Genomic DNA, 23144 nt, shown 5'->3' with positions numbered 1-23144 from the left:
TTGGTTTCCAGTTTCGTGAAGCATCTTTTTCTATCCCTTCACTTTCAGTCTATGCGTGTCTTCAGAGGTGAGGTGGGTTTCTTATAGTAGCATGTAGTTGGGTCTTATTTCTTTATCTACTCAGTCACTCTATCCCTTTTAATTGGAGAATTGAGTCCATTTACATTCTGTTTTATTATTGATAAGAAAGGATTTACTACTGCCATTTTATTGCTTGTTTTCTGGTTATTTTGTAACTTTTGTCTTCCTTTCTTCCTTTTTTATTGTCTTCTTTTGTGGCTATGTGATCTTCTTTGGTAGTATGTTTTAATTCATTGTTTTTTTACTTGCAGTGAATCGATTTTTTTTTTTTTTTTTGCATTGTGGTTCCCGTGAGGAAACCAAAAAATATATATCTTATAGATATAACAAGTTATTTTAAACAGATGACAACTACACTTTGATCACAAAGAAAAGAAGACAAACAGAAAAAAGGAAAAAAAGACCAGTTCTACACTTTAACTCTATCCCCCCATTTTGACTTTTAGTTGTCTGAATTTACATATATTTATATTACTTACCTCTTGACAGGTTGCTATAGCTATTATTGTTCATGACAAATCGATCATGGCTGTTGTGGTAAACTGAGCACCAGAGAGACCGATACGGGGAATATAGGAGGATGTTTATTTAAGGTACGCACCAGCTCAGTGGATTCACATCCAAAAAGCTGACCATTGAACAAAAACAGAGTTTAGCTTATGTAGGTTAGCATACATAAGCAAAATAAAGGCAGTAAGTTTTACAGTGACAAGTCACGTAATCTATAGCATAACTGCTGACCTTGGCAATAACCTGTGGCTTTGTATAGCTAGTGGCCTAGCAACTGCATCGAAAGAAAAACAGGAACTTTGCAAATCCTACTAAATACAAGCATTGGCAAACATAGTCATAACTAATAGTACAATACAGGAGAGACAGTAAAGGAATTTGTTTTTCTTCTTTTAACCTTGCTTGGGGGTGTCCGGAGTTCATTTCTTAAGGCTAGGTCACCACGACCTGTCTATAGCCTTGCCTGCAGTAGAGAAAAACTTGTGTTTCTCACTTCACCTTTAAGTGCTGAATTTATTCACTTTTCTTGGAGTGAATAAATGCAGTACTTATTTTCATTATTATTTTTAAATTTCTGTCTCATGCCTATTGGGCATGTGAGTGGATTGTATGCCACAGTTACAGTATTAGAGCATTCTGGGTTTTTCTATGTATTTAATTTTACTAGTGGGTTTTATACTTCAATTTTTCTCACATTAGCAATTTTTTTTCAGACTGAAGAAGTACCTTGAGCATTTCTTGTAAGATAGGTCTGGCGGTAGTGAATTCTTTTGGGGCTTTTTTTCTTTTGAGACAGGATCTCCCTTTCTTGCCCAGATTGGAGTGCAGTGATGCAATGTTGACTCACTGCAGCCTCAACCTCCTGGGCCCAAGCGACCCTCCCACCTCAGTCTCTCTAGTAGCTGAGACTACAGGCATGCACCACCACACCAGGCTAATTTTGTTTATTATTTGTATTTTATTTTATTTTACTTTTATTTTATTTTATAGAGATGAGGTCTCACTATGTTGCCCGGGCTGGTCTCCAACTCCTGGACTCAAGTGATCCTCCTACCTTGGCCTCCCAAAGTGTTGGGATTATAGGTGTGAGCTACTGTGCCTAGCCTGGCATGTTAGAATCATATAGGGAGCAATGACAAATATGATGTTTAGAGCCTGGGCGACATAGTGAGACCCCTGTCTTTACAAAAAACTAAAACAATAGCTGGGTATGGTGGCTGATGTCTGTTGTCCCAGCTACTTGGGAGGCTGACATGGAAGGATGGTTTGAGCTTGGGAGGTGGAGGCTGCAGTAAGCAGTGACTGCCACTCCAGAGTGGATGACAGAGAAAGACCCTGTCTAAAAAAAAAAAGAAATGTTGTTTAACTTTCTTTGATTCATGTTTGCATGAAAGTATGCTTATTTATTTATTTATTTATTTATTTTGAGAGTCTCACTCTGTCACCCAGGCTGGAGTGCAGTGCACTACTGGGCTCAAGCGATCCTCCAACATCAGCCTCCTAAGTAGGTGGGACCACAGGCTCATGCCACCACACCCAGCTAATTTTTTGTATTTGTTGTAGAGATGGGGTTTCACCACATTGCTCAGGCTGGTTTCAAACTCATGGGCTCAAGAGATGCTCAGTTTTGAACTCCCAAAGTGCTAGGATTGCAGATGTGAGCCAGCATGCCTATATTAATTTTGTTTTGGGTGGGAGGGTTGAGAAAATCACTTTATTCTAATTAACTCTCAAACAATAAAATTACAGCAGCTGGTTTAAGGAAACCACAGAAATATTTGTCCAGCCCAAAATTCTATACCATCTCGGTGAAATTCTATACAGTGAGAACACCCTCTTCCATTGTAATTCTGAAGCAGGAAAGATATGAATGACAGAGGAGAATTTTAACTGATGGTTTTATACTTTATACCTTTATTGTCAATTATATTTTATGCTAAATTAACTTGGTCATAAGAGCCATTTTCATTTCTTCAGTTTGGACTTGATTAGGCTATTCCATTTGCAAATCTGCACTGTTTCAACACCTCATTGAAACCTCACAGAGTTTTATGTCATCCTGGTTCTGGGCATGCTCCAAAAACCGTTTGATCTCAGAAGCAAGGCCGCTGCTGCTGTGCTGGCTGGGTTCCCTGAGGTTCTTGGTAAGTGAGACCAGGCCTTGGAGGCTCAGCATTATTTCTTCCACTAAAACCCCCAGTGTGTGCCCAACAGTAGAGCCCGCAGCAATGCCAGCTGCAGTGGTTGCCATTTGGGCCATCAGAGCTAGCCACCAAGGTGCAGCAGCAGGAAAGCCAGTTGCAGAGGATGGGGCTGCTGCTGGGGGCTGAGCTGTGGTGCTGGGCTGGGTGCAGTTCTCATCTCAGGTGCCCGGCTGGCTGGAGGGGCTGAGCAAGTGATGATGCGGCTTCCATGCAGCATTATGGCTGCACAGAGGCTCAGCCTGTGAAACCCTGCAAAGAGCTCAACACCATAAATATGTTATGAGTATGTGTTTCAAAATTGTATAAGATTTCTAAAAAGTTGATATATCTTGGTACATGTAGTGAATTGCTTTAATCTGATGCTTTTCTGCATAGAGCTTTTAGCTCTGTGCAAATCCTAGAGTGTTACGTCTTCAAGGATATTCATGGAAAGGACCAGGAATTGTACTCTTGAATAGAGGTTTCTGATAGCTTTGTAGATCATATCATTAGACTATGTAAAAGCTTACAGACCACTAATAAAAGACTGGTGTGTTCATGAAGATCACTAATTGTGTTAGTCCATTGCACTGCTATAAAGAATACCTGAAAGAAAGTGTAATTTATAAAGAAAAGAGGTTTAATTGGCTCAAGGGTTCTGCAGGCTGTACAGGAAGCATGGCTGGGGAGGCCTCAAGAAACTTTCAGTCATGGCAGAGGGGAAGCAGGCACATCTTACATGGCCAGAGCAGGAGAAAGAGAGAGAGAAGGAGGTGCTACACACTTTTAAACAACCAGATCTCATGAGAACTCACTCACTCTCATGAGAATAGCACCAAAGGGGAAATCTGTCCCCACAACCCAATCACCTCCTACCAGGCCCACCTCCAACACTGGGATTACAACTTGACATGCGATTTGGGTGGGGACACAGATTCAAACCATATCACTAACTCAACCTCAAACAGAACAAGAATTAATTACCTGGGACTGAACTGATGGAGAAGTGAAATGATTTTTGTATCTTTTTGTTTGAAACATTGCTGATTCTTTTCATGTTTTGTTTTGTGGAGTCAAGAAAACTTTATTTCTTTTGAGCTACTTGTAAGTCACAGAAATTGGGTAAAATATACCTTTATTTATGTATTTATTTATTTATTTATTAAACAGAGTTTTGCTCTTGTTGCCCAGGCTGGAGTACAATGGTGTGATCTCGGCTCACTGAAACATCTGCCTGCTGGGTTCAAGTGATTCTTCTGCCTCAGCCTCCCAAGTAGCTGGCATTACAGGTGCCTGCCACCACACCCAGCTAATTTTTGTATTTTTAGCAGAGGGGTTTCACCATGTTGGCCAGGCTGGTCTCAAACTCCTGACCTCAAGTGATCCACCCTCCTTGGCTTCCCAAAGTGCTGGGATTACAGGCATGAGCCACTGCACCCAGCCTAAAATATACTTTTGTGAGTAAATTGAGACATTTACCTTTCTCTCTACCTGATTTCTCCAGAATTCAGAAACTATTTGTGTGTTTTCTTACATTATGGCAATATAGTTATTTGCATAAGCTCAGTAAGAATCCATTTTTTTTTTTTTAACAGGACACAATTGGAGACACTGTTTTTTTTTTAAACCACCATTTGACTGGAATGACGTATTTTCTGATATGACCAGATTGCTTTAAATAACTGAAGTTGACTTATAAAGCCGATAGACATGGGGAATGACCGGCCTGGTACCTTGTCTACACAGTTCCCTTACAAGGTTCCTGACCTTGTGGTAAGAAAATAATATCAGTTTCTGGCCAGGTATGGTGGCTCACACCTGTAATCCCAGCACTTTGGGAGGCTGAGGCAGGTGGATCACGAGGTCAGCAGTTCAAGACCAGCCTGGCCAAGATGGTGAAACCCTGTCTCTCCTAAAAATACAAAAAAATTAGCCAAGCATGATGGCAGGAGCTTGTAATCCTAGCTACTCTGGAGGCTGAGGCAGAGAATTGCTTGATCCCAGGAGGCAGAGGTTGCAGTGAGCTGAGATTGCACCACTGTAGTCTTGCCTGGGTGACAGAGCGAGACTCCGACTTAGAAAAAAAAAAAAAAGGATATCAGTTTCTGACAGGCACAGGGACCTCAAGATATTTTGAGACCTAGAGAAGAGAGAAAATTATCTAGTTTGTACAGGTATGACGGGTACAGTCTGATGGTGAATCCTTGGCTTGGTCACTGCACTCCAGGCTGGGTGATGGAGTGAGATTCTGTCTCAAAAAAATGAAAAAATTATCTCGGGGTGATGGCGCACAACTATAGTCCTTTTTAATCAGTGTTCTCACACACACACCTTTGAACGCTTGGCTGATTATCTCTTTAGGATGAGCCCGTGGAAGGGCGCTCACTGGGTCACCGGATGTGCTCACAATGTGCTCCTTACTTTTCTGGCTGTGAGTCCCTTCCCTTAAAGTTCTCATTACCCCAGGCCCCCCAGGGTGATCTTTTGAGAAAAAGGCCTGTTCCTGTCTTATCCTGTGTAAAACTTCCAAGGCTTCCCATTGCCTGCACGGAAAGGTCCAAACTTCATCCTGGCCCAGCCTTTTGCCAGCTTTGGTGCCGCCCACTGGCTGGAGCACCACATCTCCACTTGGCCTTGAGTTCATCTGAAAAATGGGTACAGATTACACCATTCCCTTCACATTGCCAAGTGGCTAAAGAAGTGAGGAATTTAAGCATTTAGCACAGAGCCCATCTCTCTTTAAGTTTTAACTGGTAGTGATCGAAACAGTGAACTCCCCATTGCCGAGACCAGCTTGGTCGGGGAGACCCTAACTCAGCAGCGCTAGAGGAATTAAAGACACACACACAGAAATACAGAGGTGTGAAGTGGGAAATCAGGGGTCTCACAGCCTTCAGAGCTGAAAGCCCCGAACAGAGATTTGCCCATGTATTTATTAACAGCAAACCAGTCATTAGTATTGTTTCTATAGATGTTAAATTAACTAAAAGTATCCCTTACAGGAAATGAAGGGATGGCCCGAATTAAAGGAATAGGTTAGGCTAGTTAACTGCAGCAGGAACACACTCTTAAAGACACAGATTGTTCATGCTTTTGTTTGTGGCTTAAGAATGCCTTTAAGCTGTCTTCCGCCCGGGGTGGGCCAGGTGTTTCTTGCCCTTATTCCTGTAAACCCACAACCTTCCAGCGTGGGCGTTAGGGCCACTATGAACATGTTACAGTGCTGCAGAGATTTTGTTTATGGCCAGTTTTGGGGCCAGTTTATGGCCAGATTTTCGGGGGCTTTCTCCCAACCCCCCATTTTGAGTCCTTAATCTGTATTATCAGTAAATAATGTTCTTTTCAAATGATTTACATGACTCCTGCAAGCTCTGCCTACATCTGCCCACTGGCAATTGACACTTTGTCCAAGCCCCACACAGGAGCACTTACAGTGGAGTGTACTAAGAAAGGGTATCTCTTAGTCTTGGGCCACAGAAGGGAAATCGATATTTTAGTTCTGATAGGAAGGATGGAAAGGAGTTGGCCAGGACAAGAGTTGGGGCCCAAGTTAGGCAAGCAGAAGGAAGAGCCCAGGGCAGCTCCTGCATGGGTCCAGTTCCCTAGGTGGTATGAAGCTTGGTAAGCAAGGGGCTAAGGAAGCCACTGGGGCAGAGCCACATGAGCAGGATTGGCAGAGGGAAAGGTGAGGATGGCAAAGCAGGCAGGAAAGGGTGGAGGGTGCCGCGGGTTAGGCAAGGAGTTCAGACAGTCGAGGAATGATGGAAAGCCAATGGGGGCAGCTTTGCTTTGGGATCCAACAATGACTGTTGGTACCCAGCTCTGCCATTTACTAGGTGAGGGACCAAAGACAAGTTACGTTCTCTGAGCCAATTTCCTTATCTGTAAAATGAGAATAATAATTGTACCTTCTTTGGTGGTGAGGACTCAGTGCAATGATGTATTTGTAAAGGGCTCTGCATGTCCTCTGGACTCAGCAAATGTTAGCCGTATATAAATAAATGCAGATTCTGGATCCAGTCCCCAAAGTAAGGAAAGACTGGTCCTCAGGTGCCCTTGCTGGAAAAAGCGGGATGGAAAAAGTGGGATACTTTTATTTTTTGTAGAGTCTCGCTCTGTCATCTACGATGTAGTGAGTGGCGTGATCTCAGCTCACTGCAACCTCCACCTCCTGGGTTCAAGCAATTCTCCTGCCTCAGCCTCCTGAGTAGCTGGAGCTACAGGTGCACACCACCACACCCAGCTAATTTCTTCTGTATTTTAGAAGAGATGGAGTTTCACTGTGTTGCCCAGGCTGGTCTCGAACTACTGAACTCAGGCAATCCACCCGCCTCAGCCTCCCAAAGTGCTAGGATTACAGGCATGAGCCACTGTGCCTGGTCATGATTCTTGATAAAGTGGCTTTGTAGGATTCTTGCCTAAAACTCGGCTCACCAGGCCGAGACAAGGCATAGTTGAAAGGAGGATGCAAAGGAGCCTGACTCCACTTTAGGAGAGACGCTTGTCAGCTGTTCTATCCTTAGCATACAGAAGTGAGTGGCACATAGTGGGGCTTCGGTCAATCATTGGTAAATTGGTAAATGAATGAACCATTCTGAGAAATTTTCTTAAAAAAAAAAAAAGGCCCTAATTGAATGAGAGAGATACATTTTCCTCCCTTAGCTTTCTAATTCCTGGAGTTAATAAATAGAAACATATATTTTCCCTAGAAAATAATACATTTGTTAAAACAGATTCAGCCTACTTTCATTTTCTATGTCAGCAAATGGTGAGGAAATAATGTTTTTAGTGTTCTAGATGATGTACTTTTCTAACATGCTTTTTATTTGTATGAAATAAAAACAGAATTATTTGGAAACAAATAGCTATCCAAAGTCACATAAAATACGTCTCTCATATTTTGCTTATCAGTTTCTGGTGGCAGGTGTCAATCTAAGCAGTACATTAGAATCACTTGGGGGCTTTTAAAAATCCCAATGCCAGGACCACACTCAGGGCAATTAATTCAGAATCTCTGAAGCTGGGACCCAGGCACCTTCACTTTTCTTTTTCTTTTTTTGGTATTAACTTTATTCTATTTTCTGTATAACTTTAAGTACATAAAGTTTTATTTCCACAGGCCTCAGGAAATGGGTAGAAATCACAGGACAATCTCTTTTCCCACCAAAAAAGTTGCATATTTTGGTAAGTGTTTGTCCTAGAGGGAAAAAACTGAAATTTACATTAGCAGTGCTGTGCAAGATTCTTACATAAATCAAGACCTAAAAGCAGCTTGCAGTGGAGGTTTTGGTCCCCTGTTCAGGTGCTTGGACAGAAGCCATAAGCTGGTGAGCATGACAAGGAAAAGGAGGCAGTGAAGACAGGTGACAGGCACCTAGCAGGGAAGGAGGATTCAGGTGTGCCAGACTCCTTGGAATGGGGTGTTGTTTTTCCTTTTTTTTTAAATCTCTGTAGGAAGGTGCTGGGTAGGGATCCCAGAGAAAGAAAGGGTCCAATACTTCTTTAACTGCCCTGGATGAAGGGCACTGCTGTAGCAGCTAGTATCGGAGACTCTCCTATCTCATGGTTGAGGCAGAACTAGGATAGAATAGTGAATAAAAGGAATGCTTATAGGAAACCATTTTGCGTGGAATGCTAGATGGCCAAGCCTCAGCCTTCAGTCCAGTGTAACCCTTGCCTCACTTGTCAATAGTGAAAAATTAGTTTGGTTAGAAGAACCAGCTGGAAACACACCAGCTTCTGCTACCTTCATGCTCATCGTTAGAAAAAGATTAACCAGTGTGAACATTCTGATCTGTTAATTCCTTGGACTGTTTTCCTCCCAATGGACTGTTTGTTGGTAGAATAACCTCCAAAACTCAAAGCTAAAATGCATCATTTTAGCCTGGTCGGCAGTTCCTTAAGAATGGACTGGTGGCATGGTTGAGCTAATATGGAAAAGCTACACCTTCCTGCAGAAGATCACCTGACCTGCTATGCCACTGCAAATCTCAGCCTGAGGTATAATTCAGTGAAGGCAGGTAGCTGTGCTTCTCAGAGCAGAGAAGCAGTTTTAAGAGCAGAAAGGTAGAGGAAATCTAGAAAAGAACCGTCTTGATACAAATTTATCCCATGGTATGAAGGGAGGGCAAAGAACCCAGTGGCACTTTGCTTATCCAGCAATTTCTGTCACTGTGGTGACCAACTTCTGCCCATTCCAGAGGGTCTTGAACTGCTCAGGAACTGGGAATTCACTAAAGTCACTGCCTATTGTAGGAATGAGGACGTTCATCTCAGAAGATTTGGCACTCACTATTTCACAATCCAGAGAATTCTTCCTCAGGTAAGCATGGCAGCCATCTGTTTTGTTGATTGAAATGGTTGGCACTTTACTCATTACCTAAACTTTGACATCCCTACTTGTTGGGAGCAAGCCCCCCCCAAATCTGGCCATAAACTGGCCCCAAAACTGGCCATAAACAAAATCTCTGCAGCACTGTGATATGTCCATAATGGCCCTAATGCCCATGCTGGAAGGTTGTGGGTTTACAGGAATGAGGGCAGGGAACACCTGGCCTGCCCGGGGCAGAAAACAGCTTAAAGGCATTCTTAAGCCACAAATGAAAGCATGAGTGATCTGTCTCTTTAAGAGTGTGTTCCTGCTGCAGTTAACTAGCCTAACCTATTCCTTTAATTCGGCCCATCCCTTCGTTTCCCATAAGGGATACTTTTAGTTAATTTAATATCTATAGAAACAATGCTAATGACTGGTTTGCTGTTAATAAATACATGGGCAAATCTCTGTTCGGGGCTTTCAGCTCTGAAGGCTGTGAGACCCCTGATTTCCCACTTCACACCTTTATATTTCTGTGTGTGTGTCTTTAATTCCTCTAGCACCGCTGAGTTAGGGTCTCCCCAACCAAGCTGGTCTCGGCACCTACTGTTGATTATCTCCACAATGCCCACTATATCATCGAATACCAGACCAAATTTCTTACAGTTATCTACTGTAATGGAGTTAATTTTGCCCTTGATTTGCAATGTCGTGTTGACACACTTGTATATGTAAGCTGCGTGTTTCAGCTCTGTGTCATCAATCACCAGGTTGGAAACATTTTCCTGATTTTCCACTCTCCGCTTCTTGCCCTCCAGTTCAAGTACAGCTGGCTCTTTCTTTGTGGCTGGTTTGGGGTCTAGGTGCAGAGAATGGCTTGGGGACACTGCATACTGGACCACTCTGAGCCTTCAGAGTTCTTGTGAGTCTTCATGTCATCAGATACATGTTTCAGGGCATGTGTGATGCTCTTCCCCTGATTAATCTACGCAAACAGTGCTGAGAGGGAAGTGGATTCATCTGAGCCTGAACTGATAGAGACTAGCGGAGGAGGGGGGCCTGGTGGTGGGGGAGGAGTAGCTGATCCAGCAGAGGGTCCAGATGGCAGTCCAGTCAGTTCTTTTGCCACAGGCCCCGTTTTGCTCCAGGCTAGTCCGGTGGTATGGAACTCCTTAATGTAAGCCTACAGCTCTGTCCGTATACTTAAATAAGCTTTGACCCAGTCTACATGCATCTTATCCACATCTTTGTACTCTTTAAGGACTCGGTTTGTATAAAACACTGCAGCATGATTCATTTCTTTCACATAAGGGCCAGGATTGGGAGCCACAGCCACCCAAACCAGGGCCTGGATACTTTCGCTGACAGCTGACAGGTGATTAAACAACTTGCTGCCTCGGTTCTTCTCCCGAAAGGTTATCACTTCTTTGATCTGTCCTGAGATGGGTGCCAACAAATCGGAAAGCTGCCGGCTGTTGACATTGAGAAGCTGTAACCAAGAGAGTTCACTTCAACTTCAAACCTGTGTGGACCATCTCCGCATCTTTCTGCACATCTCCCCCAATCTCTTTACTGATCTTCAAGTACTCTGCCACAGGACAGTCAAGCGAGTCAAATGCCTGCGCATATGGAGCTGTTCCTGCTTTTGAAGGACTGTCTCCATACCCACGGTGCATGTCAGAGGTATGGGATACTGCCTCTAGGCAGCCCACTGCCCTGTCCAATTTTTCTACCAGATTTTGCATGTCAGTCATAATGTACCACCTCCCGATTGCGATCAGCCGCTCTCCACTTCCCGCACCTTCACTTTTCAAAGATTCCCAGGTGATGCCAACCTGCTCTGCGGATGGAGCCCCTAAGACTCCCGAGCGACGCAGACTACGTTTCCCAGAGGCCTCCGCGGCCGCAGCCACTTCCGCTTCCGGTCCGGTCCGCCCCCGCGTGGGGCGAGAGCTGCACCAGCAGCTGGCTGGTAGCTACTGTCTGGACAGCGTGGCGTGGTCGCTGTGTCTCTGGGTGTGCAGCTCCGCAGCCCTGCCGGCTAGGTTTGGTTTGTCAGCGGCCGCCACCAGGCTGGGTCCCTGAAGCCTCGGGCCCCTGGCGGGTGCTCCCCGCCTTTCCCAGGGGCGGGTCGAGGGGCGAGCCGGGGTGGGAGGGGACGGCGGCGGTGGGCAGGGCCTACCCACAGTGGCTGAGCCATGTGGAGCGACCGCCCGAGACTGGTGCATCACAGAGCGCTCCAGGCTTGCGCCCTGGCAGACAGATTGGGCCACTGACAAGGCCGTCCCCCCGTGCTGCCAAAAGTGCTTGGCGTGGAGCTGGCTGCAGTCCAGGACGGATCCCAGCAGCCGTTCCCTTTCCTTTCTTCCCGAGCGTACCCACCTGGACCTGTCTGCCCACCCGTGGAGGGAACGGGCGGGCGGGGGCCTGGTCCAGAGGGCAGATTCTAGCTAGGCTAGGGCACGGAGGGACTTCCTCATATTTCCTCTCTTCTTTCCCAGATTGACTTACGCAGAATTCTCTGCCCTTGCCTGGGAGAACAGTTCAGGAGACAGATGGCCCCAAGAGCCCAGATCCAGGCAAGTTTGATTTTTCCATTTCTTGAGAAGCCACGTGTTTCAGCGAGGTGGGGCTTATGCCTCTTGCCCAGACGATGCCCTGCCCTGTGTGTGGACCAAGCTACCCGAACCAATCCTGGATGGGTCCCACTATTTCCATCCTCTCTACCCATTAGGTAGTCATTCACCAAATATATTATTGCTACCCATGTTTTCTAGAGTGCTAGAAACAGAAAAGTACTTTGCAACCTGGCAGATGATGAAAAAAATACACATTAGCATATAAAGACGTAGGCCATAAAGACATAGGGTGATAGCAGTGCTCTCTTGACCTTTAGTGTGTGGTGGGGTGGGAGGGGTGGAGTAGTGGAAGCCTTAGTTCTTCCTGAAGAATATAAATGAGATGCAGAGGATACTAGGGGAAAGCGCTGCCTGAATGAAGTCATTATGGCAGAACCATGAACAAACTGGACTGAGAAAGTTGGAAACATTCATGGTCTAGAATCCCAGACTGGAGTTTGCCTTTATCCTGGAGAAAACTAGGTTTTGAAGGATTTTGAGAAACTGATTATGTAGTTGGTATTTTGAAAGAAAGTGATAAACATTTGAGTATCTATTATAGAAGTAAATAAAATTAAAAAAATTAAAGATTAGCTACATTTCTACTGTTCTAACAAGTCATTTCATTTGAAACACCTTTTGCGTATTTTTAAGGCCTACTCTTTTTTCTTTTAATATTTCATAACCATTCCAATTTGTTCTAGTTTCATTCCTACTTTTTATAGCTTCCTTTTATACTGTACCTTCATCCAGCCCTGGGACCTTGAGCAAGTTCTTCCAACTCTCTGAACCTTTGTGTCTTTAGCTACAAAATAGATTTTACTTTTTATAGTTATGGCAGAAATTTAGAGAGATGATATATATCTCAGGGTTTAGCACTGGCTGGTACCTAGTAAGTTGTTACTGTTATGAAAAGCAATTTTTTTTTCTTTTTTAAAAATATTCTGCCCCAGAGTTAGATCATACTTCCTGTAAATTTTCGGATAAAGCTAATCACTTTCCATGTCTTTTCAAAGTTTCTATTCATTTGTTGATGGAACAAAGCCTGAACACTTCTGTGTGAGGCCGTGTTTTTGACTGGGAGGCAGCAGTGACCCACACTGTCCCCCTGGAGCTCACATTAGAGAGGATGCTTACAGTCAGTGCAAACCTCTCCTGCCAGGTGGTGAGAAATCCTGTGAAGAAAAATGAAGTGGGTTTCGAGACAGAGTGGCAGAGGATGGGGTGGAGAAAGAGACCTTTTTGACGAGGTGACATGAAGGGTGGGGTGAGCAGAGGCCAGGCATGGAGGAGGAAGCAGGACAGGCATGCAGGAAGAACACACTTGAGGGAGGAGTCCCACCTCCCCCCAGCCCTCAGCTTTTACTTGTTCATTTCCACGAGCACCGTTGGAACTGTCAGAAGCTGGCTTTGACCACCTTGCTTCCTTCTCTTGGGATGCTTCCCTCAGGGGTTCCTGGATGAGCAGAATTGGGTTTGCTTTTGCAGGGACTGCTGACATTTGGGGATGTGGCCGTGGCCTTTACCCGGATTGAGTGGAGACACCTGGATGCTGCTCAGCGGGCCCTGTACAGGGATGTGATGCTGGAGAACTATGGGAATCTGGTGTCTGTGGGTGAGGATGACTTTCTCCTTGACTCAAGATTGGTCTGCTGGGCAACTTTGTGTTTTCACAGGGTGAATGGTTTGGGGTATTGAAAAAAATCTTAAATGATGTGCTTTTTGTTTTGTTTTTCTTAAGTGTGGGCTTAGAGGCTGGAGTTTATGCCCCTTCCACCCCTCAAGAAAGGTCAGAGCCATACAGAGTTAAGATGGGTAGCTTTGTGGTACCAACTAGCCCAGTTCTGGAACGTTTCTGTGTCATGATTCATCTGCCTCCCAAAATAGGAGGACCTGGTTTTCTAATTGACTTTGCCCCCTTCATTTGCTTTACTGCATGAGTTGGACATCCTGGGTGCCACCCTCGAGGCCTCTCTAACCTGTCTGTGCTCCTTGCAGATGCTCAAGTTGACACTGAGGTCTGGAGTGACTGCTTGTGCTTGTAACCACCATCACATTCCTTTTCATTCATTTTTTTTCTTCTTCTTCTAAGATCCTTTTTCTTTATGAACAGGGCTTCTCTCTTCCAAACCAAAACTAATCACTCAGTTGGAGGAAGGGGCAGAGCCCTGGATGGAGGTGCGAGAGGCTCCATCAGGCACACATGCAGGTGAGTGGGTGGGAAACATCCCAGCAGCAGTGGAGCACACGGAACGGTACGGGGGCTCCTGAGTGGAAAGCTCATCTCTGAGTGCCCTGTCGGTGCAGAAGGGCACTAGTTTCCTCTTTTGATGTCATCCTCCTGTCAAGTGGCTGGCTGCTTTTCTCCCCAGTCTTTCTGTACTTGGGAGGGCTGCTCCCTTCCTGAGGGCCTCAGGCCCATCTGTGCCATCTCCCAGCCCTCTGAAATCCTCAAGCTCTTTATGTGATTTTTCTCTCTCTCTTTCCAGGCATTCACCAGGCTATCTTTTGTTTCTTTCTACTTCTGGTCCATTTCCTTTCTTTTATATTTTTTGAGACAGAGTCTTGCCCTGTTGCCCAGGCTGGAATGTAATCATAGCTTACTGCAAACTCAAACTCTGGACTCAAGCCATCTTCCCGCCTCAGACTCCTGAGTAGGAGTAGCTGAGACTACAGGCGTGCACCACTATGCTTGCCTAAGTTTTAAATTTTTCTTTTATGTAGAGATGGTGTCTCGCTATATTAGTCATGGCTGGTCTCGAACTCCTGGCCTCAAGTGATCCTTCCACCTTGGCCTCTCAAAGTGCTGGGATTACAGGTGTGAGCCACCACACCTGGCCCCTGTTCATTTTCCATTCCTTACCCACTCTCATGGAAGCTTGCTAACTCACTATATACCACTTACCAGTGGTAGTCGCAGATTCCAAATGTAAGCATGGTTTTCTAGCTCTCAGGTAATTGCGATTTTGGCGAACACATTGTTGGGGAAGCATTTTCTTTCCTTTTCTTACGGATCTTCTTTTATTTCTCTTTTCTACTGTCCTTTGCTCTTGGCTTCCATTTTTTTCTGTGTATGCTTTGTATATGTTTCTCTATATCACTTTCTCTGTGCCATAGTTCATTTCTAAATCTCTAAACCTGAATATTTCTCTCACCTAAAATATTTATCCTGCCAGTATTTCTTCTTCTAAAACTCTAATTGTCATTTTGCCTCTGTCATCTTCAGGAGAATGTTTATAACTGTATTTCATGTAAAATACCAGTAATACATAGTCTTGCTTAACCTAGGTCTTTGCTGGTTGTGGGTGGGATGCTTTTGAAGTAATTCCTTCTATTCTTACTATGTTTAACATTTCCCTGTAAATTCTTGTGTAGATTCTTTATATAGTAACAAAAGTCGCTCAGTCTTCTTTATTCTCTGTTCTTTCTGTTTTAATTTTGGTTGTTATTTGAAATAGAATGTTTAAAACTTAGAGGTAATGAAAACAAGCAATGTTTCCCCTAATATTTCTTTCATCTGCTTAGAGGACTAGTAAATCTTTCTACAAAGACTTCACAACCATTCAGTATTTTATGGTTTTTTTTGTGTGTGTGTGTATATATTTCCCTTTCTGTTAGTTGTTAGACATGCTTATGGTACCACATTCAGATGGTTCAAATGGTATGCAGTCTCCTTCACATACCTTTCTCATCACTCAGTTCCCCTCCCCAGGGGCATCCCTGTATCAGTTTCTTGTGGAGATTTGCATATGTGATGTGTACTTTGTGAGAGTATCCATGAATTCTTTAAGTACATGGTAGCACGCTCTTTTGCCTGTTACTTTGGCATTTATGTCTTAGAAGTCATTTGACATAACTATATTGTTTAGAGCTTCTCTCTCTCCTCTCTCCCTCTCTTTCTTTCTTTTGGAAACAGAGTCTCACTCTGTTTCCTAGACTGAAGTACAGTGGCTTGATCATGGCTCACTGCAGCCTTGACTTCCTGGGCTCAAGCGATCCTCCTGCCTCAGCCTCCTGAGTAGCTGGGACCACAGGAGCATGCCACCACACCTGGCTAATTTTTTTTATTTTTAATTTTATTTATGTATTTATTCTTAAATTTGTTTTTGTAGGGATGAGATCTCACTATTTTGTCCAGGCTGGTCTGGAACTCGTGGCCTCAAGCTGTCCTCTTCCCTCAGTTTCCCAAAGTACTGGGATTACAGGTGTGCGCCACCATGCCAGCTTATCTTTCTTTTTAATGCCTGCATAGTGTTCCACTTTATGGATGTCCTATAATTTATGTAATCAGTTCTCTTTAGTGGACATAATGACTCTGACCAGTGTTGCAGTGGTTATCCTCATACACATCAATTCTCTTGTGTACAAGTAAATCTGTAGAATAAATTCCTATAAAAATTGTTAAAGGTTAAAATTTTAAAATCCACCAAGTTTGGTGGGTATTTCCACTATTCATAGAGATAGTACATGTTCATACTCCTAATGACAACATATGAGTGCCACTTTTATCATCGCTTGTCAACGGTGTCTTATATGCTTTGATCCTTGCCAGTCTGAGAGGTGAAAGTATTTTATTGTAATTTTAATTTGCCTTTTTCTTATCAGGAGTGTGATTTAGCATGTTTCAACATTTTCAGCAACCCTTGTGTTTATTTTTCCTGAGAACTACCTGTTCCAGTCCTTTGCCCATTTTACTGTTAGATTGTTGGACAATAAAAATTGTTAATGTGAAGGCTTCTTTATACATTCAGGAAATTAATTGTATATCATATATATCACAGATTTTTTTTTAAAAAGTTTGTTTTATATCAACTTTATATTAACAAAGGTAATGATGGATATGCTTATCTTTGCATCTTTGCATTGTGTCTGAGCTTAAGCTGGCTATTGAGTTGGGATACACATACATTGTTATTTAAAGGAAGTATTTCATTCATATGTTTTGTTAAGAAATTTTAGTGTTTTAAATCAAGCATGATTGCTGAATTTTATTAAATGCTCTTTCAAGATATGTGGAACTATCTGTCTTTTCCATTTTGATCTGTTTCTGTGGTAGATTTTATTCTCAATTATCTTGGCCATGACACATTATATCATTCTCTGAATGTGACAGTAGATGATTCCGTTTGCTAATCTTTTATTTAAATTTTTGCAGAGACTTAAATGTATTTACATTTTCTTTTTCATCTGCCCATTTTCATTGGGCTTTGACTTTAATTTTGTAATACTTTCATAAAACATTTTTTGGCCTTTCATATTTTTATCCTTTAGTCTAGTTTAACTCACATGATAGCTGTTCCCTAGAGGTTTGGGTCCTTTGTCCCGTTTTTGCTTATTTATTGTGATGGGAGCAGAAGGGAGGAATTGGGGGTATTTTTTTGACAGTGTTGTCAATAGTGACTTGTCCAAATAGATTTTCTCTCTCTAGGAAACAGTTTTAGTAATTTATAATTTCCTAAAAACTATGGAGCAATTCAAGGTTGTAAGTTATTTGTGTTAAACAAAGTAGCTTTTTGTAACTCTTTTAGTAATATCCTCTGCATCTTTGGTTATTTTCCCTGATTTCTTACTTTGTCTTTTTCCCATTTCCTATGTTTTCCTATTTCCCCTTTATTAGCTCTGTTTTAGTTTTTTGAAGAAGAGCATTTGGGTGTATTTATTAGTGTTACTGTTTTCTGTGTTTTGAGTCTTAAGTTCCTTTTCCCTTTTGCTTTCCTTGGGTTTATTTACTTTTTCCTAAACATTTTAGTTATTCATTAATTGATTTTTCTTCTTTCTTATTGATGTAATGTAAATATTTAAAGCCTTAAACTTTGTCTACGTAATGTTTTAGTTATATTCAGTAGGTTACAATATGTAGAGTTGTCATTATTTTTTAGTTATTTTGCAATTTGTGTTTTGATTTCTGTGATTGAAGTACTAAGATATTTATAAGCTAGACTCTCCTTTTCTTTCTTAAAGCCTTTAAAAAAATTAACACATATTTAGAAAAGCTGATAAAATATGTGTACAGCCCAAATTAGTGTTTTAAAACTCAATACCCATGTAACCAAAACTTTGGTTAAAAAATAGAACTTTGGCAATACCTGAGTAAATCGCATCATAATTCCTCCCAATTATTACCCATTCTCCTCCCCTTGAACTAACACTATAGTTTATTTTTGCCTTTTTTTAACTTTATGTGAATGGAATCATATAGTACATATAATTTTTTGTCTGGCTTATGCATAACATTTTTTCAAATTCATTCATCATTTCTATTTCTTTCTTTGCTGTGGATCCATGCTTCTGAAAACCCTAGCGTGCCTCAGAATGCATGCTGCAGTACAGTTGTGGGGCCCCTGCAGAGTTCTTTATTCAGCAGGTTCTCAGGCATGCTGATGCTGGTGCTGCGGGGCTGGAGCCCATGCTTGGAAAATCACTGCTGTAGAATGTCTCATTGTGTGACTCTACCTCAGTTTCTGTCATATTCAGATGCATATATGCCATTTTCCAGCTTTTGGCTATTAGAAGTGCTGTAAACATTCTTATAAATTATTTTTTGGTTCCTATGTGGCTACATTTCTATTGGGCATGTATTCAGCTTTAGTATATAATGTCAAATAATCTTCCAGAGTTTTGTACCCAGTTATACTCCTTCATCAGTGTGTGAGAGCACTCCTTGTCCCATGTCCTGGCTAGCACTTCCTGTGGTCAGTCTTGTGAAGTTAGTCATTCTGGTGGATGTGCAGTGTGCCTCATTGTGGTTTTCATATCCATGTCTCGCCGGGAGCGGTGGCTCACGCCTGTAATCCCTGCACTTTGGGAGGCCGAGGCGGGCGGATCACGAGGTCAGGAGATCGAGACCATCCTGGCTAACACGGTGAAACCCCGGCTCTACTAAAATACAAAAAATTAGCCGGGCGCGGTGGCGGGCGCCTGTAGTCCCAGCTACTGGGGAGGCTGAGGCAGGAGAATGGCGCGAACCCGGGAGGCGGAGCTTGCAGTGAGCCGAGATGGTGCCACTGCACTCCAGCCTGGGCGACAGAGTGAAGACTCCGCCTCAAAAAAAAAAAAAAACAAACATATCCATGTCTCTATATCTAATGAGGTTAAAGACGTTTTAGGGCTGGGCACAGTGCTTCATGCCTGTAATCCCAGCACTTTGGGAGGCTGAGGTGGGCAGATCACCTGAGGTCAGGAGTTCGAGACCAGCCTGGCCAACATGGTGAAGCCCTGTCTCTACTAAAAATACAAAAAATTAGCTGGGTGTGGTGACATGTGCCTGTAGTCCCAGCTACTTGGGGAGCTAAGACAGGAGAATTGCTTGAACCTGGGAAGTGGAGGTTGCGGTGAGCCGAGATTGCGCCACTGCACTCCAGCCTGGGTGACAGAGTGAGACTCCATGTCAAAAAAAAAAAAAAAAAAAAAGACCTTTTAGAGTATTTATTGGTCCTTATAGAGCATCTCTGATTGGGTAGCTATTTCAAGAACCTGTTACTGATTACATGTATTGTACCATCCCTCTCTGTATTGTTACTGACTGTTAATGATCTTGATGAATAGCAGTTATTCCTTTTTCGGAGCTCAAACAATCCTGTCTCAGCTTCCTGAATAGCTGGGACTATAGACACATGCCACCAGGCTCAGCTAATTAAAAACATGTTTTTTTTTTTTTGTAGAGATGGAGACTTGCTAAGTTACCCAGGTAGGTCTGGACTTCCTGGCCTCAAGCCATCCTCCTGCCTCAGCCTCCCAAAGTGCTGGGATTATAGGCATGAGCCACTGTGCCCAGCTGAGTTCTTCCAGTTGATCAATCTCTTTCTTCTTTGTCAGTGCTTTTTTGTGTCATGCTTTATTTAAAATGCTTATTTTAAATTATATATTATTAACAATTATTTATTAACATTTATTATTTTTGCGATTTTAATATTTTTTCTTTTCCCAAGATCACAAAGATATTCTTCTGTGTTAATTTCTAGAAGCTTTATTATTTGTTTTTTTTTTTGTTTGCATTTACCATCCTCTTGGAATGGATTTTTGTGCATCATATGAGGTAGGGTTTATATTTATTTTTTTCTCCTGAAATGCGCTAATGCAGAGCCTCCTCTTCCTCACTGCTTTGCAAGACCACCTTTGTCATAGAACAAGTACCCACATGTGTCTTCACGTTGCCAGCTTGGCAATCAGTATCTTGAAATATTCTCTAGTTTGATCATAATACATTAAACACATATCCCATCAAAGACCATTGGAAGAATCGGGGCTGTTTCTGACTGGGCTTCACCTTCAACTTGCATTTCCTTGAAAAGATAAGTCTTAGCTCTAATATCTGTTGTATGGAATTTCTCCCTAGACTACTAAGTATAAATACATATAAATATATGTATGTGTATATATCTTTAGGTATAGATAGATACAACTTATGTTTGTAAGAAAAGTGCATTTAGTGAAACAATTGGTTGGTGATTGTTAATTTTACTACAAGTTTGTCTCTATTAGTTTTTCAGAATGTTTTTATCTGAATCATTTTGCTCTGTCTGTCTGGGGTCTTGTGTCTGTACTTTGTAAAAAGCTAGAGAAAATTCACATAGTATACCCATTGATTGTGTGTGGTTTTTTCTTTTTTCTTTTTTTTTTTTTGAGACAAAGTCTTGCTCTGTCACCCAGGCTGCAGTGCAGTGGCACTATCTCAGCTCACTGCAACTTCTGCCTCCAGGTTCAAGCGATTCTCCTGCCTCAGCCTCCCGAGTAGCTGGGATTAAAGGCATGTGCCACCAGGCTAATTTTTGCATTTTTAGTAGAGACAGGGTTTCGCCACCCGAAGTGCTGGGATTACAGGCATGAGCCACCGTGCCTGGCATAGATATGTTGTTTTTTAGATATGTTAAAAATTTAGTTTATCGTAAAATCTTATTGTCCTGAGAACTATTTTTGTTCCTTGAATATTTTTTCTATTTTCTTTTTTCTTCTGAGTGATTGAATATTGGTTCACTGTTAAATCCTCACAGAGAAATATTTTTCTCAAGTTCTTGGTGACATCATAATGTTCTCAAATATACCACCTGCAGAAATCTGTCCTAGTAGTAATTATAGCTTTCTTTGTGACTCTGGTCTTTCTCCTCAATTTTGTATTTATTCTGACATTGTCTTTTTTCTTTTTTAGCTGTTTCCTGTGTTGTCTTCCTAACTTTGCAACTTCTTAGGTGCCCACTGCATTCTTTAAATGCAATGTTTATAGTACAGATTCTTTTCTTTTCTTTAAAATCATACTTCTCCTGCCCTTAGCCTGGCCATCTTTTCTCAGCAAGAATCACAAATGGGACACATTAATAATTTTTCATAACCTTTAGTTATGTAGCATAGAACATTATTCAAGTCCTTGCACAACTCTCACTTTCAGCATTTCGACATAAAGAACGTTTGAATTTTTTAAATTTTCTTTCAGTCCAGGATTACTGGTTTGAAACAAAGATGTCAGCCCTAAAGCAAAGCACTTCTGCAGGATCTGTTGTGGGAGAGCGAAGGAAAAGTGTCATGATGGAAAAAGGCCTGGACTGGGAGGGCAGAAGCTCCACAGAGAAGAACTATAAGTGCAAGGAATGTGGGAAAGTCTTCAAATACAATTCGTCCTTCATTAGCCACCAGAGAAATCATACCAGTGAGAAACCACATAAGTGTAAAGAATGTGGCATTGCCTTTATGAACAGTTCATCCCTTTTAAATCACCATAAGGTTCATGCAGGCAAACAGCCTTATAGATGTGTTGAATGTGGGAAGTTCCTGAAGAAGCACTCAACGTTTATCCACCATCAGAGAATTCATTCTAGGGAGAAACCCCACAAATGCATTGAATGTGGAAAAACTTTCAGAAAGAACTCAATCCTTTTAAGTCATCAGAGAATTCATACTGGCCAGAAGCCCTACAAATGTAATGACTGTGGGAAAGCCTTCGCTCAGAATGCAGCCCTTACTCGTCATGAAAGAATACACAGTGGAGAGAAGCCTTTTAAATGTAACGAGTGTGGGAGAGCTTTCAGGGATAACTCAACTGTGTTGGAACATCAGAAAATCCATACTGGTGAGAAGCCATATCAGTGTAATGAATGTGGAAAAGCCTTTAGGAAGAGCTCAACTCTTATTAGTCACCAAAGAATGCATACTGGAGAGAAACCCTATCACTGCAGTAAATGTGGAAAATCTTTCAGGTATAGCTCATCCTTTGCTGGTCATCAGAAAACTCATAGTGGAAATAAACCCTATCAGTGTCGTGACTGTGGGAAGGCCTTTACGAAGAGCTCAACCCTTACTGGACATCAGAGAATTCATACTGGAGAAAAACCCTATCACTGTAAGAAATGTGGGAAAGCCTTTCGGCACAGCTCAGGCCTTGTTGAACATCAGAGACTCCATACTGGGGAAAAACCTTATAAATGTAATGAATGTGGGAAAGCTTTTCCCCAAAGTTCAGCCCTTAAACAACATAAGAAAATTCATAACAAAGAAAGAGCCACGAAATGTAGTTAGTGTGGCAAATTGTGCAGAGTAGTTTATTCCTTCTGACCGTCATAGAGGAGACATTAAATAAATTATGCATTTAACAGAAATACTCTGTGTACTTCTGAGAGAACACCTCACTTGTGAGGATATTCATTGTGAGGTTTGTACTAGTGAAATATTTGAATAAGCTAAATGTATGTCAGTACGGAAGTAGTTATAGCATACTGCGTGCTAATTGAAAAGAATGAGGTGGAGCTGTAAATACTGTACAAAGCCAGGCATGGTGGCATATGCCTGTAGTTCCAGTTGCTTGGGAGGCTGAGACAGGAGGATTGCTTAAGCCCAGGAGTTTGAGTCTGTAATGCACTATGATTGTGTGTGTGAATAGCCACTGCACTCCAGCCTGGGCAACATAGCAAGACTCCATCTCTAAGTAAAAAAGTATGACAGTAAAAATATACCCATGATACCTTGTTAAGTTAAAGAAGCAAGTTGCAGGAAATCTATATTATATGCATTCAAAAAGACCTGGAAAAATAAAGAGCAATCTTAACAGCAGTTATCTCTCTCTGTCTCTCTCTCTCTCTTTTTTTTTTAAGAGACTAGCTCTTACTCTGTCACCCAGGCTGGAGTGCCATGTGATCATAGCTCACTGTAGTTTTGAACTCGGGCTTGAACAACTTCCCACTTCAGTCTCTGGAGTAGCTGGGGCTACAGGCATGTGCCACCACACTCAGTTAACAGCAGTTATCTTTGAGGAGAATGTAGAATAAGTTGAGCATCCATAATCGGAAAATCTGAAATCTGAAGTGCTCCAAAATCCAAAACTTTTCTGAGCACCAACAGGTGCAAAATTCCACAACAGACCTTATGTGATGGGTTGCAGTTAAAATGCATCTTCAAGATTCCTTATTTTGTGCGTGCAAATATTGCAAAGTCCAAAAAAGTCTGAAATCGTAA

At 42.3% G+C, this 23144-nt stretch overlaps 1 protein-coding gene and 2 pseudogenes across 3 annotated transcripts; 1 reads left to right on the top strand and 2 right to left on the bottom strand.

Moving 5' to 3' along the window:
- Positions 1–2579: 2579 nt before the first annotated feature.
- On the bottom strand, positions 2580–3012 carry LOC126962228 (coiled-coil-helix-coiled-coil-helix domain-containing protein 2-like; annotated as a pseudogene).
- Positions 3013–8629: 5617 nt separating this feature from the next.
- On the bottom strand, positions 8630–10911 carry LOC126962815 (adenylyl cyclase-associated protein 1-like; annotated as a pseudogene). The gene is made up of 2 exons (XR_007728812.1): positions 9691–10911; positions 8630–9169 (listed from the first exon to the last, which is right to left on the bottom strand). The product of XR_007728812.1 is annotated as an adenylyl cyclase-associated protein 1-like (transcript).
- Positions 10912–11003: 92 nt separating this feature from the next.
- ZNF485 (zinc finger protein 485) lies at positions 11004–22742 on the top strand. 2 transcript variants are annotated; one of them, XM_050804316.1, is made up of 5 exons: positions 11004–11103; positions 11589–11666; positions 13194–13320; positions 13819–13914; positions 21133–22742. In XM_050804316.1, the coding sequence occupies exons 2-5, from the start codon at positions 11643–11645 to the stop codon at positions 22209–22211; spliced, it is 1326 nt and encodes a 441-aa protein (XP_050660273.1). In that variant the 5' UTR covers positions 11004–11103; positions 11589–11642; the 3' UTR covers positions 22212–22742. The 2 variants fall into 2 exon arrangements, with proteins under 2 accessions (XP_050660273.1, XP_050660272.1); XM_050804315.1 differs by having other exon boundaries at positions 11004–11132.
- Positions 22743–23144: the final 402 nt, after the last annotated feature.

The sequence above is a fragment of the Macaca thibetana genome, chromosome 9 (genome assembly GCF_024542745.1).
Source record: "Macaca thibetana thibetana isolate TM-01 chromosome 9, ASM2454274v1, whole genome shotgun sequence".
NCBI classification, from domain to species: Eukaryota; Metazoa; Chordata; class Mammalia; order Primates; family Cercopithecidae; genus Macaca; species Macaca thibetana.
Note: the sequence above shows the minus strand (reverse complement) of the source record. Positions and strands in the feature narration are given on the sequence as shown.

Excerpts from the sequence above, each read along its gene's own strand:
- ZNF485 (XM_050804316.1), top strand. The coding sequence starts at position 11,643 with ATGGCCCCAAGAGCCCAGATCCAG. Across the intron at positions 13,321-13,818 it reads TGGGAATCTGGTGTCTGTGG|GGCTTCTCTCTTCCAAACCA; the intron begins GTGAGGATGACT and ends CTTTATGAACAG. Across the intron at positions 13,915-21,132 it reads TCCATCAGGCACACATGCAG|TCCAGGATTACTGGTTTGAA; the intron begins GTGAGTGGGTGG and ends ATTTTCTTTCAG.